The sequence below is a fragment of the Dryas octopetala genome, chromosome 9, assembly GCF_963921425.1.
Source record: "Dryas octopetala chromosome 9, drDryOcto1.1, whole genome shotgun sequence".
NCBI lineage: Eukaryota > Viridiplantae > Streptophyta > Magnoliopsida > Rosales > Rosaceae > Dryas > Dryas octopetala.
Genome location: NC_141374.1, coordinates 14,322,515 through 14,342,017, shown reverse-complemented (window position 1 = coordinate 14,342,017; position 19,503 = coordinate 14,322,515). Strand labels below are relative to the sequence as shown.

Sequence of the window (19,503 nt, the reverse complement as noted above, 5' to 3'; positions counted from 1 at the left end):
TGCCGAAATTTTGAGAATTTTGAGAAATTTTCGAAATTAATATAATATAGTATTAAAATTTCGATACTCTCCGAAAACGAAATTTTACTCCTTGGTTGTGATCGAACATAGAAATTATTATTTATTAACCAAGTAATATATATGCTTAAGCATGTAATAAGACTTCATGTGTTTCCTTTGCACATTCAAAATGAAAGGCTTGTGACGTTGATGATATAGAGCATTTACTTTCACATACGTAAGGTCAAAATTTGATTTTTGTCCTCCCCTGGACCCTAAGCCTCCCTTGTAACAAGGGTAAAAAAAAAGGAATGCAAGCCATTTTGTGTGTTAATCAGAAAAATGCATTTAAGAATCAGAAATGCAAGAAGTGGAAATAAATTTAGTTTTATTGAATATGATATATATTTATAAATTTAGCACATTTTACCATCTGGTTCTATGGTGTAGTGGTTAGCACTCTGGACTTTGAATCCAGCGACCTGGGTTCGACTCCCGGTAGGACCTCTTTTTGTTTTTATCATGCATTTTTACTTCCAGTCCAGAAGAAACAAATCAAAGGCCCAAATGACTTCCTGTCCAGTCTAAGTAAACCCAAAGGGCCAAATCACCTTTTTATTTCTTTGGTGTAGTTCATGGCCTCATGGGTAGTCTGTTTGTGTAGCTGGTGCTGCTTGTTAGCCTTGTTTGCCTTGTTTTGTTGATTAAAATCACTAGTGCCTAAGTGCCTTCTCTGATTTTGTTTTCCAACTTAAATTAAGCCATAGGAAGAAATCAGTTTAGGGCCTGGAATGGACTGGGGACATTTTCTGTTTCAATTGATGATTAACACGAAAGTATTATTAGGCAAAAGGTCACGCAGTGCTAATGTGACGTCGCATGTCAAAACTAACAGAAAAATTAATTTTATAACAGTTTTAAGATAAATTGTTCAACCGAATTGAGCTTGTGGGGTAAAATGTCAAATATGACCTAGTTTGGGGAGTTTGATGGCTTAATTAACCATTTATGGGACAATTGACATTCCCGCCGCGTCATAGTTGAAGTGGCAAAATGACTATTAAACCTTGTTGAAATTGTATAAAATCACTATTGTCTACACTGATTTTGTTTGCCACCTTAAACTAAACCATAAAAAGAAATCAGGTTAGGCACATAAGACAGACTGGACTGAGAGAATTTTTCAGGTGTTGGACCCCCTACCAAAATGACCAAGATCTCTTGTCTCTAGCCCAACCTTACCCATCCATGATCCATGCCTTGTTGTTTCTTTTTTAATTAGGTAAAATGGAGGCATTAATCAGAACCCCATTTTTGACACAGTTGGATTTGGAGGAGGGATGAGTCATGGTCAATTGGTCAGTGACTTTGTCCTCAAACACAGCCCAAAAGGAATATAATGCTAAAATACAAAATACATGTGCTGTATATATGCTATGCATATGTATATGTATATGCTTGAATACGTAGTTGCATATGTATATGCTTGAATACGTAGTTGCACTGCTTGACCAGTTCTACAGCGGTGACTGGTTTGCCACCTAAGCCGTGTTGCCGGAATCTGACACCTAATGAGTAATGAGTTGCTTCTAAATACTAGAGGATGCTGCGGATAATGAAAAGAGAAAAGTCAGCTTTGAGCCCACATTTAAGACCAGCCTTCCTTTGACTTTGATTTTCAGTTTTTACTTTCTATTATTTCATTTCTTTGATACCCAGATACAGAAATGCATGCGCAGCCGCCACATCAGCTCCCTCGGGCCTCGGCCGGAGCTGCCGATGGGCCGCCGCTGGTCAGAACCTACAAGACCTGGGAAGGCAGCAATGTAAGCTCTCTCACTCTTACTTGGGTTGTTTGTTATATGTTGAGTTTTGTTGAGACCAGAACATGATTGCTTTTCTTAACCAAAAAATAAATAAAAAAATGATTGCTTTTCTTGATTTTGCTGGCTTTTGTGATTTGTTGGTCATACCCAGATGCTGAATTTGAAAGGGTTTTCTTCATTTTGGGTGTTTGATTGAAACTTGTAGCTTTTTGATTTGGAAGGTATTGAAATATACAGAATTGAGTTCATTAATTTCGATTGTGATTGCTTGTTGGGGGTGGCAATCAATTTGGTGATTGAGTGGACTTAAGTTAGCTTGACTTATTGCTTAGAACAATTGGGGTTGGACCAAATTTGTGCTTCAGCTTTAAATTTAGGTCACTGTACAGCATGGGCATTTGGGATTTCGATTTTAGGTATAAATCAACTAATTATCTCTCCTTTTTTTTTTTTTTTAACCCCTTATATACCCTAGTGTACGCTTAATGCTCATTGACCCTGTTGTAGCATAAAGGGAAGATATCCTTTCTTGTGGATTCTTTTTCCTTTTAATATATGAGGATTCTGTAAAATTAAAGTCATTGTGATTACAATTAAAAAGCCTTGCTTCTTGTTTCTCTCTTCTTATAAGTGGCAGCATATGCATCCTTTTGGTTATGCACTTATGTTTTTTTTTTTTGTCATAATGCACTTATGTTTACTCAAACCATTGTTGGCTATTCCATTCTGCAGATATTTTTTCTTGATGGAAGGCTTATATTCGGACCTGATGCAAGATCTCTTATGTTAACCATAATCCTCATTGTTGGCCCTGTTGCAGTTTTCTGTGGCTTTGTAGCCAGAAAACTCATTGATCACTTAGGAATTTCAGTAATGGTCGCTGTTACTGTACTGACACTATTTGTAAGTCCTTGGCCTATTTGAATTCTGTTATAGTTTCATTGTACATATGCCTTCTTGCTCAAGTTTTGAATTTACCAATCCAATTATGATGTGTCTACAGTAGGCAGCATAGCTTATAATTGAATGCCATAACCAAGTTTCATTGTAGCTTTAATTGTTTAGTTCTCTACACTTGTAGTTTCCACACTGTGCCATTTTAGGGAGTTAGGCGTTGGAGTAGTTGTATGATTCTCACATTATGCTTTGATCTAACCATGAAATAATTTGTTCCACTCTCTGAAAATTGGAACATATTGGTTACATTATGTTCACCAACTGTAATCTTAAAACTGTAAACAGTTGCTTAGCTATCTGGCATACCAATTTCCATCTCCAGTATGGCACTTTTATTCTTCTTGGTTTTTTCCTTTTGGTTTGTCACATGGAAACCAGAACTGTATTTTTCAAAAATGATATCATTATCTCAAAAATTAGGTTCAAAGAGTTGGCAAAGTTGGTGCTAGGTATAAGTGAGATCAATTAAAAAAAATCCATACTTGCTACTCTCCCCTGAATAGATGCACGTATATTTGTTTTCTCAGGTATTGGTTCTTCTTCTAATAACCTCAGGAAGAGATCCTGGTATAATACCTCGTAATCTTCACCCTCCAGAGCCAGATGATTATGATGGCAGTACAGAGGTCGGGTCTAGTGAAACACCACAATCGCGTTTTCCACGCATGAAGGAGGTAGTTGTCAATGGCATAAATGTGAAGATCAAGTACTGTGACACCTGCATGCTTTACAGACCTCCCCGTTGTTCTCACTGTTCCATATGTAATAACTGTGTGCAGCGATTTGACCATCACTGCCCTTGGGTTGGTCAGTGTATTGGATTGGTAAGGGACATTCTCTCACACAGTATTATGCTTGCTATAAGTCACTAAATCCCATCTAGTGTGGCTTTTGGAGAACAGTGCTTTACGGCCTAAACTTTGCTGCAATTTTATTTATATATTGTTAATTTGGCAGGGGTGCTTAGTTTGAGCGGATGATTAATTTATAATTGATAGCACCATCACAAGAACTTAAAACAATTACTCAAGTTTATTTACATAATAAACTGCCTTTTGGTCTGGATGCAGCGGAATTACAGGTTCTTCTTCATGTTTGTCTTCTCTGCAACTCTTCTTTGTTTATATGTACATGTGTTTTGCTGGGTCTACGTCAAGAGAATCATGAACAGTGAGGAGATATCAATTTGGAAAGCATTGATCAAGACTCCTGCCTCCATTGCGCTCATAATTTACAGTTTCATTGCTTCCTGGTTTGTTGGTGGCCTTTCTAGCTTTCACTTATATCTCATCAGCACAAACCAGGTAAGAAACTCTTACTATCCTGAAATCCCAGTTATGGTTCTTCTGTAGTCCATCACCCCTATGATCAACAAATAGTGCACACTGCATAATCATCATTATAACAAGAAACCAGGGAGGGCATTCGCCTCAAAATCATTATGTGGTGTGGTGTATATGACTATATGGTTATATTTATTCCTGTAATTTAATCTATACTTGTGAAGTTCTGGTTTCTGAGTTCTGATTTATTGTTCTTTGGCAGTCTACATATGAAAATTTTAGATACCGATATGATAGACGAGCCAACCCATTCAACAAAGGGATAATTCAGAACTTCATGGAGATATTCTGCACAAGAATCCCTCCATCCAGGAACAATTTCAGGGAAAAAGTTCAAACGGATCATGCAATTCCTCCTAGAACAGTAGGCGCCAATTTTGTTAGTCCTATCATGGGAAAAGCCATTAGTGATATAGAGATGGGGAGGAAGCCAGTATGGGACGAGGCCTCAGGCGAGATAGGTGATTATGAAGGACAATTTAGCAACGATGATGTAGAAAGCAAGGGCCATCGATTGAGTGAGGCTGATGCGTCTGCAGATTTAAGCAGGACCCTTCCAACGGAGAGCACAGAGAGAGATGGTGCCTTCCATTCAAGGCGGTCTAGTTGGGGAAGGAGGAGTGGAACTTTAAATATATCACCTGAAGTTCTTGCTATGGCAGCTGAAGTTGGGGACTCAAGGCGGGTCACTCATGGAATTAGTGGCAACTCCACAACAGAGACCGGACTGTCTCCGATAAATTCTTAAATATTCAAATAAACAGGAAGACGGCATTATATTAAAGAAAACAAAAGGAAAGGCAATCTTTGACAATGTTAAGATGTGTTTTATTGTTTGATAAGTGTGTAATTAGAAAGACTGACTCTCTTGGGCAGTTAATTCTTTCCAATGTGTGCCATCATGGGTACATCTTCGGGTCTTCCTTTTTTTCTCCCTCACCTGTAATTTAACCACCTCAGTTTGATGGTGTAAATGCGCAAATTGATTGCCTATGTTATAGGATTGCTTTACCTTTGTCTTTTGGCTAAGCAGGGTGTTGTGGCAGTAAAGAAGCCAAGCTCAAGCACTTAATGTAACATAAAACAATTTCATGAACATTCAGGCTTGATTATTAAAAGTATTTAGGTTTCATCCATGAGAAAGTATTGTACTTTTGGCTTGAACGTAAATACAGATGATTCTGAATCATAAAAGAGATTTTGGTTGCTGAAAATTTCCAAATCTCAAGCAGCAAATTACAGCCTAGGCTGCAACATTCAACCATTAACCACAAACCAGAATGCAATTCATTCATCGAAATATGAAATATTCCATTAGAATTGATAAATAAGAGTGCTGGAATAGGTATCCAAAACAATAGTTTCATGAAAAAGGAAAAAAGAAAATCTGTTTCCAAATTACAGAACACTTTCAACTGATATTAGCTAATTTCCAGAAGCAAAAATGGACCACATCTTGCAATTTCAATGGCACGTCAAACTTCTAGACCTTCACTGCATGTTCTGAAGACGTTTCACGAGGATCATACTCATATCCAAATAACGCCGGGCACAGTTTGACAGGCAAGCTGATTCACTGGAACTGAACTTGTTCCCAGGCGCACCAGTGATGCACTTGTCCCAACATATATCTGTCACCTTTGCCACCGTCTGAGTGAGCATTAATCTTTGCTTCTCTTCCTGCACAGCAAGCACAAGATTGTTTCAGAAACAGAAACTGTCAATGGCACAAGCATATTGGCAGAGCATTTAACAAACTAGCGGCACCGGCATCAATAATGTAGTAATAATCATATAATAACTGGTTTTGCAAGACAAGAAAAACATTGCATTGTTTAGACAAAGCTACCAGTGCATATCACCAGAACATAGTGAATGCACAAGCAATCAGGATCAAATATTCAAGCTTAGTTTATGATTATATAGGCAACATCTTAATTAGTCACCAATTTTAATCTTTTTTTCCCCCAAAAAATATACCACCATCAATTTGAAATTAAATGGTAAAAGGCTATCACACAATGTTAAGCCACTAATGGAAATCTAGGAAGAGAAATCAGGAGACAATTTTAAGGCTTGAACAATTTTGCACAATGTGGTCACTCTGGAAGATAAAGCTTTTCACCATGAGACTTCAAAAACTAAATAGTACCATAATTCATAATATAGAAGCAACTCAAAAACTACTAACTTCTAATGCATAAATAAAGGGCTCAATGAAAATCCTATCATTATTGGGGAAAAACTTGTACATATATGTACATAATCAATCAGTGTATCTGCAAGCACAAAGTTGGACAAAGTTTAACCAGTTTGGATTAAATAACTGAAAACAGCAGTAGGTCCTAGAACCAAATTCAGAAAAGATAACTTGAAGCAGCACAGAAACTTGGGATCAAAATTCCAGCTTCACTATAGAATATGCATTACTAAACATATATAAACAAAAAAAAACTAAAAACTAAATCCCTAAAACCAAAATTCAGAGTTGAGAGTTGTGAGCCACTCAAATTAAAATATCTAATAAATCTTCCAAACCCCTCTTTTGGTTGCACAAATAGAGAGCAATATCAACCACAACTACTAGGATCCAAGGACTGCTTGAGAACAGAATTCCATTCCATAAAAGACAAAATCGATAAAGATATAAATGCAGAGAAATTTATAGTATTCAAAGCAATTCACTTTCTTTTATTCCTCATGAGATTACTTGATAACCAAACAGGGGAAAAGAATAAGAGAACGTACATTCATGAACTGAACCATTTCAGGGGTGTTCAAAACTGAAGGATCCATGGAATTTTGTGCTTGCTATTAAAACCCTCTAAATTCTTCAGCTTTGATTTCACTCTCACGCTCTGCAAAACCCTAAACCTAAGCGTCAGAAGCGCCCGAACAACAAATAAGGGACTGAAATTGTCGGGCCCGATTTTACAAGAAATCTGATTTCTCAAACGGTTCAGGCCCATTATGCTACAACTTCTTCTTTTTCTAGGCCCAAAAGGATGTGGGTTGAGACCAATAAGAAGGTGGTATAGGCCCTATATTTTTTTTAGAAAATTAGGATTAAATACCAAATATCAATAGTTTTTTAATAAAGCAGCAAGACACTAATTTTTTTTAGTTTAGGTACTAAACTAGAGTAAACATTTTGGATTAGGTCACAAATCAGTTTGTTATACAGTTGTGACTGTCGAACAGTTACAGTTGTAATTGTCGAACAGTCACAGTTGTGACTATTTAAAATTTATAAAAAATCAAAATTTTTAAGGGTTTCATACTTTTGATTTAGGTTTGGGGAATGAAATCCTATAACCCAAAGACTAAATATTAAAGTTGAAGCCTTGCAAATATTGAAAAAACAATAAATCAATAAAAAAGTTATGACTGTTAGACAGTCACAGTTCGATATAACCATGTTTTTTAAAGTTGGTATCTAAACTGAAATTTAGTATCTAAAGTAAAATGACATAAATGTTTTAGTAGTTGAAATAAAAAAACATTATAATTTAGTACCTAAAGTCAATGGACCTTATTTTTTTAGGAACAAATGGCAACAAAAGATTTAGATTGGTATTAAAATATGGAAAAAGACTCAGAGAGAGTGGAATTTATTAAAAAAACAAAGAAAAAGAAGAAGATTTTATAAAATTTTTGAATGTTTTAAATCTTTTGTTTTTCACCATAATTCTTATTTCTATTAGAGATGTAATTATAAAGTCAATATGGTTTAATTCTTATCGTACTTATTATATTTATACAACTCTTCAAAATTTTTCTTTATATAATAGCATTTAACTAATTAATACTGATGAAATGTTTTCACATCGTGTTATTTTATCCATACAAACTTTTAAAGTAAAAATTTAGGCAAAGTGTTGTAAAAGAAAAATTTTTGACAGACTTTAATTTCTTCTGCATTAAGCATTTGCTTCCTTTTTCTTGGGGCTTAACTTTTTGATACTAAACACATGCATGATATAATACCGAAAAAACAAATAATGAAAATCATATATACATAAACTATTGGAGGGGCATGCAAATTAAAGCTCCATTTCTTCTCCACCATTAACCTTTTTCCAGTCCAATAATCAAATGCCCTTTGATAATATATGACTCAGTGAATTATGAATCAATTATTGACAGGGATTGCTCAGATTCAATGGAAAGAGGAAACAGCAATGAGGTCCATGTGTGAAGCCATAAGACATACATAACAAAACAAGCATGTTAACTTTTGTTGCTGTTTCTCAAGCGATGGCCTGTGACCATGTTAAATTAATAACAAATTGGCTGCTTTTTGGAGCTCAAAGGAAATCTAATAAGTTATGCATGGAAAGAGAACTAAAGCTACATCTTCACCTTAATTGGCCCAAAAAAAAAAAGCTACATCTTCACAATGAAGAAAAGTACCAATCTGATTTGACAAGTTAGCTCTTCTCTAAAAGCATGGTTTAGCTTTTGTGGCTATATTATCTTTCATTCAAACAATTGTTCAAAGAAAAAAGTTACAAAAATATTTGCCCTTTTCAGTGCGGCTGTGACCCTTTATGTGTCAGCCATCCATATTTCAGAGAAAAGTTAGTAGTGGTTATACTAATTTAAGTCCAAATTAAACCACTACTAAGAAAAGGAAATTTAATTTGAGAGAAGAACAACTAAAAGCAAAGCAATAGGCATCTGTGACGAATCAAGAATCGAGATTTGGCTACTGTGCTTGATTTTGCAGTCAATAGTATCATAATGAACATAGCTCACTTATTAGCTTGTATGACATATATTTACTGATTAATTTTTGTTCTTTTTATTTTGATATATACTTATATATGTACGTATAAGTAATTAAGCATTTTCCGTTGAAGTATACTTCATTTAAAATATAATGAGATATAGGTTATGAAATTCATTCTATATTACATGTAATCCATGTTGAAATTATCTATTTTATATGTCTCTATAAAAAGATCACTTTTGTAAAAAATTAGATCAATAAAAAACTATTAAAACATCTAATTATGATTGAATAAATAAATAAATATAATATTTCGGTAAACACTTAAAATGATGACCATTTAATAAAAACAATCTATGTAATATATCAATTATCCAAATTATGTCATCAAACTGTTTTATAAAAATAAAAATAAAAAGGTACACTTTTATTATAAATAATGGCCCAAATAGTCTGCGTACAGAATTTTGCCTTTGGAGACAATCACTCAACAGCGATAGTATATTAGGCTATTGTGGAGGCTAACTGCCTAAAGGCATTTATTCTCTAAGTCTGAGCCTCATATAGTCATATGTATTCACATTTCACTTCCAGTGCAACAAAAACAGCCAGCTTCGAAGAATACGACCCAATGTCCAGCATTTAAAAAAAAAAAAAAATCAATTAATCCGCACATCAAAAAATTTTGTTTTAGTAAATAGCAGTGTATGTATTATATACGAATGAAAATGATGATTGATTCTGGCATCCATGCACACTCTGGTGGTCCAGACGAGATTCTATATATATATATATATATATATATATATATATAAATTTTTTTATATCAATTCTATACAAAAAGTTTTTTAGAGTTTATTTCACAAATAACTCATGTGGTTTTAAATAGTTTTCACATAACTTTTTTCGTTAAAATTTCGTCCAAAAATTAATGACATCATCAGAAAAACATTTCTAAATGACAAGTTTAACATTATAGTTATTTACATGCACACCTTTTGATGTTTATCATATTTTTACTTAACCCTCTAAGGTTTAAAAATTTACACAAACACACCCTGAGGTTTTAACTCAATTACAAAAAAAATCCCTGAAGTTTCAACACATTTTCACATAACCCTTTAATCACAAACGAGCATGACAAAAATTGTAATATACTAAAATAACCTACATACTATTTGGTTAATTATATAATAAATGGTGAATTACACTTTGCACCCCTCAAATATAGATCGTTTTTCACTTTGGTACCTCATGTTCAAAACGTTTCAATGTGAAATTTAAAGTTTATGAAAATTGCAATGTGCCCCTTCCGTTAACTTTTTTGTTAATTTTGATTGCATATAGCATGTGTGAGATTCATTTATACTGATGTAGACGTACAATAAATTTACGTCATGTGAACAAAATAAACCAAATAAACAAAAAAAAAATTATAAAAAATATAGTTAAATTATTATATATTAAAAAATTAAAAGATAACATTAAAACTAAATATAAAAAATTATCTCGTTCATCCCTACCTCTCCTTACTCCCTCATTTCTTTCGTTCCAAGTTTTTGTTTTTTCAATTTTTCAAATTTTTAATTGATTTTTATTTTTTAACCTGTAAAATTTTAGCTGGCTTTTTTAATTTTTTTTTTATTTTCACGTAGAGTAAATTTACGGTCCTTATCATTATAAATGAATTTCACACATACCATAAGCAATCAAAATTAACAAAAAAGTCAACGGAAGATGCACATTGCAATTTTCATAAACTTTAGGTTATACATTGAAACATTTTGAACATCGGGAACCAAAGTGAAAAATGACATATATTTGAAGAGTGCAAAGTGTAAATGACCCTATAATAAAACTTTCTTACATGTTGAAAAAAGACACCGATTTTTTAAATTTTAAAATATTGCTAAATCTTATTTTTCTTATATGAAAATATTGCTAAACCAAATAAGTGTTTCATTTTATGTAATTCAATTATTTGCTAAATAATCCATTTATTTCATGTATAAAGAATTCTTGTTGAAAAAAAAAACTCTCATTTATTTGATTGTTATATTCTAAAAAAAAATTCATATGTTCATAAATATATAAATTGTAATAGTTGAATTTCAAAAACAATATCTTTTAATATATAGAAAATAAATATTATTATTGAGAAACATTATTTTAACTTCATAAATGTTATTTTAGTATTTACAAGATTATGTCACTATTGTTTGTGATTAAGGGGAAACATGAAAATAGGCTAAAACCTTGGGGGGGATTTTTTTTGACGGAATTTTAACATAAGGGGTTATGTGAAAACGATTTAAAATTTCAGGGGGTCTCGTTGTAATTTTTGAAACCTCAAGAGATACATGTGAAAATACAAAAAACATCAAGGGGTGTTTGTATAATAAACCCAATCTTTTCATGCATAAATGCTTTATGTATAGGATTTCGAATTCCCGTGTAAGTTCTCGTCCGGATAAGTTTCTTATATGAAATTACTAGATAAGCATAAATGATTCATGTATAGGATCTGGTGCACATTGGGTGTGAATGAGAGCACTCTCAATAATATGGTAAAAATCATCTTATAATACTAATTAAGATATTTAGAACAATCAAGAGCGAGTTAACTATGTATAGAAGTAGGCTTTCGTAGGTTAAACCTGTTGGAATTGTGGATCTCGATATAAGTTATGTATGTAAATAATGTAATTATTTGTAAAAAATATAAGTACTTAAGCGATTCACTTCTAATAGCAATTTTTTAACATAAAACTTCACACATGGATGAATTCATTGGGCTTGCCTTCCCTCTAGACTTTGGTGGTTAGGTTCTTAACATTTTCCATATGTTATTCCTTTTACATATTTACTTGTTTTTTGGTAAAAAAATTTATTAATTACTTGAGGTAAATAACTTTGTGTATTTTTCCATCTAATAGGTAAGCATGACATGAGGGTGACTTCATCTCTACGAGAAAATATCCACCAACTCATTTTAATTTATAAGTGAAAATGTGGACCTATATTACCTTCAAGAGTTTCACCAAGGCGTCCTCATCAGGAATTCCAATATAATATACTATAAACCCCAATATTCTTTCATTTTGTTGTTAACATGTTTTTCACATGAGATATAGGAATTTAATTACTTTGTGTTAAAAATTACAGAGATTACATACCATATAGAAAACAAGAAAAGGATCTTTAACTTAAGTAAAGCTTTTTTTTTAATTGTCAAATATCAAAAATATTAATCTAGTACTTGTTGTCCCATTCAACAGTCACACCGAATCTAGCTTTTTTCTTCTCTTTTCTTCTACAAGACTGCAACCACTCAAAAGATCTGTTTCCAAATTCGATCTTGTACGTGTTGGACTATAAATAACCAACATGGTTGCCTGGCCTTTCATTCCCATCTCAGTTGACACAGACCAAATTAAGCTTGAAGAAAAGGGCTTGCAATATATATTAATGGACAAGTTCGACTTTGTTAGAAATGGGGCGATCAGATTGCCTCCTGGTTTTCGTTTCCAGCCCACAGATGAAGAGCTTGTGTTTCAGTACCTGAGATGCAAGGTCTTTTCATGCCCACTACCTGCTTCCATAATTCCTGAGATCAATGTTTGCATGTATGATCCTTGGGACTTGCCAGGTCAGTGAAAAAAAAAAATATATATATATATATACTTTTTCGAACCTATCTTAATCTCAGCTCATTTTCGCACTCTCTCTTACCTCTTGAGCTAACCCGACTGGCCTGCAGTAGTACTGCACGGTGCTGCTTAATTATTATATTGTCTTATAAATGTCTGCACAGTTTAATGTGTTTAACTGCTTGATGTATATATATATATATATATATATAGCTTTCTGATAATTATGTGTATTCTGTGTCTGTGTGTAGGTGATTTGGAGCAAGAGAGGTATTTCTACAGCAACAAGGAATCAAAGTACAGGAATGGGAACAGAACCAACAGAGTGACTAGTTCTGGGTACTGGAAAGCAACTGGGTCAGATAAGAAAATTGTATCTTCAAGGAGGAATAATATTGTAGGGAAGAAAAAGACTCTGGTTTTCTATAGAGGAAAGGCTCCACATGGTTTCAAGACTGATTGGGTCATGCATGAATATTGCCTTGTCAATTCAGGAACTGCTACAGCTTCCAACTCCCCACAAACAAAGGACCCAACTGAGGTGAGTTTACATGCATATTGTCCATGCAAATAAGGAGGTGCACAAATGTGTTTGTTTCTTAATGCATGTAGTGATAACAAAGAGTTCACATCCTTTGACACTTTTATTAATTAATTTTCTGCAGAATTTGTTAGACCAGAAGGGAAATTGGGTTCTGTGTCGAATATTTTTGAAGAAAAGAAGTTGCAAGAATGATGATGAGATTGTCCCGAATTGTAATGACATCAAATTTACGAATGCTGAAAAGGGTCATCAGCCTCCTCACACTAATACAAGTCTTGTATCTTCCTCTTCATCTTGTTCAAGTTCTAGTGGAATCACAGAAGTGTCTTCAAGTCATGATGAAGCAGGTGATGAAGAAATCGATCAATGGCTGCACTAGATTTTGATGCCTCTTAATGCAGCATTAATAGAAAACTTCTTCCATGCAAGATGATTTTCATGCATGTACTATGTCCATGTCCATGAAAGGAAATGAATCTTTTTCGAAAAAATTAAAGTACTTGCACAAATCCCAGTGCTTTTTAAAAGAGATTAGTAGAGATATGTAGAAATTTGGCTGTTAGGTCTGCCTAACTTTAAAATGAACTTAAATATTCTTCTACTGCGTAAGCATCCTTATTTGACACTAACATGGTAAAAGATAAAGGGTACGTAGGACAAGGACTCATTGCTACAGGAATCTCTAGCTTTTCAGTTTTCACATCAAAAGGCAATTGATTTTTCAAAGAGATCACGGTGATAAGAGAGAGGCCCAAAAAAGAAGCAAAGCATATATCAACTTTGTGTAAAGAAATTCCTTTGTGGAGAGCACCAGGTCCAAAATGAAAGCTAGCTAGCTAGAATATATATATATGAGGACTTGGGGTTGGCCAGTTGGCCAAGCAGCTGTGCTGCCCCCACCTCACCGGGTTTTGATCCCCCCTCCCCCTCTAGGCCTCTTTCCTTGGCCTTCCTTTGTAACAAAAAAAAAAAGAATATATATATATATATATATATATATACATTGGGCACATGGGTTCATTTCAGCTTCCTTCCTACTTTTAAAAGTGAAGTGAAACAATTATAAGCTTTTAATTAAAGTCGATAAATTTCTTTTTCGAAGGGGACACGTAACATAATTAAACAAGTCTTTTTAATATGACGATGTCTAATCCAATACCATGTAGAGCATAGAAGTCCGGAACATTATATATTGTGACGCAAGACTTAAAATTCCTGATATGGCCATGATTCTATATATATTCTCAACATCGTTATAATTCCTATTCAAATTAATTTGGACTTGTAGCTATCTCGATCTTTCTGACATAATTCTCTTCATTATAAAGTCCATTCTGTTTAATACTCAGAATGGCGTGATTTGAGGCTCTAGAGGTTTCGTTAAAGCTGGCACATATGTTGGCAGATAAACAGGAATTGATGACATACATTCTCTCTAGACTCTTGCCAAGGCACCGACTCTTTCAACAACGGAAATACATGGCCCCCAAACCAAAAGAGAAAACGTGCATACAATATTAATGACAGAAATAGCAAGTTTGTTCTGATCAGTACAGACAGGAAGACCAAATATAGGAGATTCATAGTCAGAGATGAGTAGCAAAACACCAACCATTTGCTATAATTAACCACAACCAAATGTAAAACATAGTGTACAACTAAGAAAACCAAATATGAAATTAATATTCTTATTTTGTTGACCAACTGTCATAGAACATGAAGTTTATTACATAACTAACTGATTAACTGCCTTTGAGGCTTTGACCCTTCTCTTTCAAATTCTCCATTCTAGATCATAATTTTTGTACCAATTGTCTTCTCCAATATCCATCCCTTCCCAACTATTTGTGGCCTACGCCCATTGTTCTCTTCTCCAATGGGGGGCCAAAACTCGAAGCTCAGCCCAGAATCTGAAGCCATGCCTCCTAGAATTCGTCCACTCCTGCAGAAAAGCTATGAGGAGATCAGAAGCCGTGCAACAGCGAAGAGGCTAATAAGCTCCACTCTCTCCACGAGACAGCTACTCAAGAAAAGTCAGGAAGAGGGTCATAACTCTACCACTCATCATTCGCGGCAGTCTTCTTCGGTGGAGGACAGTGATGAAGCAAAACAGGCCAAGGAGCATGATGAGGACCAAAAATGTGAAGAGAAATTACAAGTAGGTAAAGAGGCTAAAACTGTCCCTGTGTTCATAGGAGGGGTTTTTGCATTGGAGGAAACCACAGATGGAGAGGAAGGGGATGAAGATAATAAAGAGGCTATGCTGAGGAACAATCACATACTTATGTGTCCTGCATCACCAAGTTTCAGAATTTATTGCATTGAGTCCTTGGAGAATGAAAATAATGACAGTAAGTAACATAGAAAAGTGAATATAATTTGTAGCAGATTTGAATTATTCATAGAAAAGAAATCTAAACAGTTGTAGTAATGCATATATGCAGGTAAGGTTATCGGCATCACGAATGAGGATAGCATAGCATCAGTGGCTGCTAATAAAAATAATGTACGTACTCTTGAGTTCTTTGATTAATTATCTTTTGCCACATATGTAAGGAGAAAGGGTTTTGGGATATTCTGTTCTCAAATTTTAATTGCACTTCATGTTTCAGGGCCAGGACAGCAAGAAAAAGAAGAAAGGAAGGAGAAGAAGAAAATTAAGAATTGCATTCAACATGGGAAGATCAAACGCTGTAAAGAATCTATTGGACGTTAAAGGATGCTACTATGCAGCCTTCTCTCGCCGGACCAGAGCCTCCATTCTTGCCGAGAAATCTGCAGCCACTTGATTATATTAGGAACTGTAGGTCAGCTTGATATGCATTATTGACCATTCCCCATGAGATTGAAACTTTTGGGGTCTAGTAGTTGTCTAATATGATATCACAGCTTTGGTTCCAGGAAAGGTCGAGAGAGGGTGGTAGCTTGATATGCATTGTTGAACCCCACAATTTAAATTTTTGGGAAACAAGCAAGAGTAGTGATAGTATGTTCAAATTTTTCTTTCCATCTCTTTTCTTGTTTTTTCTCGGCCATGTGGATTTTCTTTTTCCTGTAATTTCTGTGCATGACTCATAAGTCATGTCCTTTTGCAAAGGTAGAAAGTTTATGGGATCAAAACTTCACTTCACAGTTGACAAGCTTTTACCTATATTATATACATCTGCACATACAAACAGACCCAATGCAGAGTTGAACCTACTTAGCATGTATTGTGTATCTGATAAGGCACTGCAATCTAAAAATGACTTGCATATAAAAATCAAACAAAAAATTTTGTGTACCCTATGAGGCCGCAAAGAGGATACGATTGACCTTAGAAACACAGAAGAAAAATCTCAGCAAATCTAGTTCATGATCAATAAGAAGTAGAAGGCAGTCTGGAGAATGATTCTAATCTATTTCTCTATTTATCATTCAAATCGGAGTTTTAAATTAAACAAAGTAGATAGAGAAGGATTCCTCAACCCACCAGTTTCATTCCAAGCAATTTTCATCTCAGGCCGGGACTACTTGCAAATTTTCAGTATATTTAAAAACTTGCTTGCAGCTCAGTGTCTCTAATGACTCACATATTTTTATTTTGAAAACATGGCTACAACTTTTCAGTTGAACTGATTTTCTTAGCCACTTACAGATGGTCTGGTTGGTTAGTAAAGGATCATTCTGACACTGCAATATTCATATAATGACCAGGGCATATACCACAGAAACTTCTCTGAGGTACAAACAGAATTCAATCTATTGTAAGATTTTTAGCAATCTACGAAATGATCAATTAGAAAATATTAAATAGTTATTAAAATACAAGATGACAGCGTTCATATCACAAAAGAAGCAATCACTTGTTCAGAACAACAAGAGAATCCAACAGATAAAACCCACAACTAGGAATGACTTTGAAGGTGGCCCGACACCAGGAGAACCATTCAAGGTAACTTTCAGCCAGCTACCTTCCTTTATGCATGCCAAAAACTTTTGTGGCATCCGAACCCGTTTATAATTCAGTTGATGAATCCAGTCCAAAAGCAAGAATGCATTTTGCTTAGTAAGTGGTGCAGATAAAGAGGAGATACAATCATCGGGAGGAGAAATATAGGGAACATCTGAAGCCGCAGCATGAACTTTAAGGAACTCAAGGAGCTCCTTCTGTTGTGTAAACTTACCTGCAAAGCAGCCAGAATTCAAATAACCTTCTCCTAACTCAACATAGCCTTCTTTTTTCCAAAGATTAGAATCAGTCAATCCTGCTCATTTGCTTCCATTGGCAGGACAATAACCCCTTTATTATTCCTAATGATGTTCCCATATTTATTCACCAGTGGCATATTACCACATAAATAATCAACTTTCCGAACTGAGATATAACTTTTGCAAAATGACTGATATAATAAGTGCCGGTATGCAACAACAATCTTCTGCTCATTAAGAGAATTATTAAGGAGATCAACTGCATAGTCGTATTCATTTACAGAACCAACCGTCACTTGGTCTGCAAGCCATTTCACCAGTGTCTCCTTCCGTGAACATGGCCAGATAGCTTCCTGAGTGGATTTTCAATTCTCTTCTTCACTCTGAACTCCGGCTTAACAGGAAACCTCTGCTTCCACATATAATAGCTACACTCTCTTTCGGACTCATTACCATTTCCGTCTGCAGAAAGATGGAGGGTGTATGATTGGGCGTCTATATTCTTCCTAGTCACAAAATCAGTCTCACTGGCTATCTCTATTGAACTTACAGAGTTGAGCCTCAAATCCTCATTATGTTCCCTGACTGAGAGCCTCTTAATCTTTGAAAGAAACAAGAGAATATCAGGGTGCATGCTAGAGAGCTGCTTCTTAACAGGCTCGACCTTGTCAGGCTTTAAAGGTAATACCAGAGTTGTGGTTGGAAGGGCAGTAGCAGAACCATATATCTGTTTAATGCCAGAGAGAGTTGGGTTTTCCTCAACCCATTCAGGAACTATGTACCCAACATTGCAATGCACACAAGGGTATTCACTAAACTTTATCTGATAACCATTGCTAAAAATGTAAGGCTGAGCAGTGATCAGAAACACACTCTTGAAGCCAATTCCTGTAGATTAACCAGAAATTTGGTTCAATTTGCACAACAATGAAAAAAACATAAAATACCCAAAAAAACAGAAAGAACGTCTAGTCACATCAGCATGCTTATAGACATTCCAACAATCGCTAACTGAAGTCAGAATTAATTACAAACACCAAAGACTATAGTATTTGCTAGCTACATGTCACTCCTGAATCCTGAATCCTCATGACTGATTAAATGCAAACTTACTAAGAACATTTGAATATTATGGACAAATGTAAATCACAACGCATACAAGCAAACCAATATTTCATGATTTTCAAAAAGTAAATAACCTGACAATATTTTGATATAGGTACATATAACATGTCAAGGTTGATAAGTAGTAGTCATAAACCATAACAATTGAAAAGGGTAGGCATGATGAAGAATATTAGAATTATAGCATATGTCATGTACATACCTTTCTCCCCAATATAACCACGCTTCCTGTTGCCTTTCTTGGTGGACCTTCCCACACTGCAAATGGAGTCGATGTTCTTGGGAGAAAAGCCCTTCTCATTGTTGAAAACCAGCAATGTGGCAGGAGCCCCAGTGGCCGTTATATCCCGAGACGTTATGACAAACTCTAGTGATGGATCCACCCCTTCTGAATATTCATTACCTTCTGCATTCTGTTAATTAAGCACTATTAATTAACCATTAATCAACATATATACATATTGTCATATTGACTGAGAAAGCATATTTTAGCATGTTAGTTCTTTAACCATGTCCTGCACTCAACTTTAACACAAAACAAGAAGCCATAGATGATGATGTAATATATAGGAATGTGAATCATGCAAACTAGCTAACCTGGATGAGTTCCATAAGGAAGTGAACATCTTTGGCATAAAGTTCAGCAGAGAGATTCTTGACAGCCTGGTGAAGATCCTCAGTAAGAGGGTTGAGTTCCCCTCCGATAGAGAACTTTGTCCTCCTTATCTCTTTTATGTGCTCTTTCGGTATCGCCATTTCCGTACTTCCTTAATTGGCAACCACAAACACTTGCACGTAGTACTCAAGCTTCTTACAGAGAATGAGAGAGGGAGAGAGTAGAATGGAAGTGGGTTGTGGGACTGAAAAAACTCTCTGAGACTCAATTATATTTGAGAGAGAAGCTGTTAATGCATGAACTTAAGACGACGCTGATACCGCGCAAGTAGTCTTATGGTCTTTGAAAATCTGCATGCATGCCACCAGACGTTTTGTTTTCTTCGCCTTTTTCAATTTCCAAACGTCAAAGTGGAAGACCCGCTTCCTCTTCTTCTTTGCACGCTTCATTCATTATTTATTTATTTATGACATGCAATTATGTCTACAAGGGAATATTTCTTTTTCAAAACTTTGATAT

The 19,503-nt window shown here is 34.9% G+C and overlaps 4 protein-coding genes, 1 non-coding gene and 1 pseudogene across 6 annotated transcripts; 4 read left to right on the top strand and 2 right to left on the bottom strand.

The window, feature by feature from the left end:
* Nucleotides 1-435: 435 nt before the first annotated feature.
* Nucleotides 436-507, top strand: TRNAQ-UUG (transfer RNA glutamine (anticodon UUG)). Its single transcript has one exon. It is a non-coding gene; the product is annotated as a tRNA-Gln (tRNA).
* Nucleotides 508-1,636: 1,129 nt separating this feature from the next.
* LOC147274497 (putative protein S-acyltransferase 7) lies at nucleotides 1,637-5,269 on the top strand. The gene is made up of 5 exons (XM_086255933.1): nucleotides 1,637-1,826; nucleotides 2,559-2,729; nucleotides 3,311-3,607; nucleotides 3,854-4,087; nucleotides 4,329-5,269. Exons 1-5 carry the CDS (start codon nucleotides 1,728-1,730, stop codon nucleotides 4,872-4,874), a joined length of 1,347 nt encoding a protein of 448 aa, XP_086112059.1. The 5' UTR covers nucleotides 1,637-1,727; the 3' UTR covers nucleotides 4,875-5,269.
* Nucleotides 5,270-5,416: 147 nt separating this feature from the next.
* On the bottom strand, nucleotides 5,417-7,013 carry TIM8 (translocase inner membrane subunit 8). Its single transcript, XM_086255935.1, has 2 exons — nucleotides 6,875-7,013; nucleotides 5,417-5,806 (listed from the first exon to the last, which is right to left on the bottom strand). The coding sequence occupies exons 1-2, from the start codon at nucleotides 6,920-6,922 to the stop codon at nucleotides 5,618-5,620; spliced, it is 237 nt and encodes a 78-aa protein (XP_086112061.1). The 5' UTR covers nucleotides 6,923-7,013; the 3' UTR covers nucleotides 5,417-5,617.
* Nucleotides 7,014-12,286: 5,273 nt separating this feature from the next.
* Nucleotides 12,287-13,782, top strand: LOC147274495 (NAC domain-containing protein 83-like; annotated as a pseudogene). The gene is made up of 3 exons (XR_015124160.1): nucleotides 12,287-12,507; nucleotides 12,760-13,049; nucleotides 13,174-13,782. The product of XR_015124160.1 is annotated as an NAC domain-containing protein 83-like (transcript).
* Nucleotides 13,783-14,928: 1,146 nt separating this feature from the next.
* LOC147274494 (nuclear polyadenylated RNA-binding protein) lies at nucleotides 14,929-15,924 on the top strand. The gene is given in 2 exon segments (XM_086228505.1): nucleotides 14,929-15,558; nucleotides 15,665-15,924. Coding segments are annotated over 2 exon segments (807 nt in total). The 3' UTR covers nucleotides 15,842-15,924.
* A 1,632-nt stretch (nucleotides 15,925-17,556) lies between these two features.
* Nucleotides 17,557-19,124, bottom strand: LOC147274493 (protein NO VEIN-like). The gene is made up of 3 exons (XM_086228337.1): nucleotides 18,966-19,124; nucleotides 18,571-18,781; nucleotides 17,557-18,131 (listed from the first exon to the last, which is right to left on the bottom strand). The coding sequence occupies exons 1-3, from the start codon at nucleotides 19,122-19,124 to the stop codon at nucleotides 17,557-17,559; spliced, it is 945 nt and encodes a 314-aa protein (XP_086084463.1).
* Between the last annotated feature and the right edge of the window lie 379 nt (nucleotides 19,125-19,503).

What these genes read in the sequence shown, in the direction of transcription:
- TIM8 (XM_086255935.1), bottom strand. Translation starts at nt 6,922, where the DNA reads ATGGATCCTTCAGTTTTGAACACCCCTGAAATGGTTCAGTTCATGAAT. An exon ending in AAATGGTTCAGTTCATGAAT is followed by an intron (nt 5,807 to 6,874) that starts GTACGTTCTCTT and finishes CTTGCTGTGCAG; the next exon opens with GAAGAGAAGCAAAGATTAAT.
- LOC147274493 (XM_086228337.1), bottom strand. Translation starts at nt 19,124, where the DNA reads ATGGCGATACCGAAAGAGCACATAAAAGAGATAAGGAGGACAAAGTTC. An exon ending in TCCTTATGGAACTCATCCAG is followed by an intron (nt 18,782 to 18,965) that starts GTTAGCTAGTTT and finishes CTTAATTAACAG; the next exon opens with AATGCAGAAGGTAATGAATA. An exon ending in TGGTTATATTGGGGAGAAAG is followed by an intron (nt 18,132 to 18,570) that starts GTATGTACATGA and finishes GTTAATCTACAG; the next exon opens with GAATTGGCTTCAAGAGTGTG.
- LOC147274497 (XM_086255933.1), top strand. Translation starts at nt 1,728, where the DNA reads ATGCATGCGCAGCCGCCACATCAGCTCCCTCGGGCCTCGGCCGGAGCT. An exon ending in TTGGTCAGTGTATTGGATTG is followed by an intron (nt 3,608 to 3,853) that starts GTAAGGGACATT and finishes GTCTGGATGCAG; the next exon opens with CGGAATTACAGGTTCTTCTT. An exon ending in ATCTCATCAGCACAAACCAG is followed by an intron (nt 4,088 to 4,328) that starts GTAAGAAACTCT and finishes GTTCTTTGGCAG; the next exon opens with TCTACATATGAAAATTTTAG.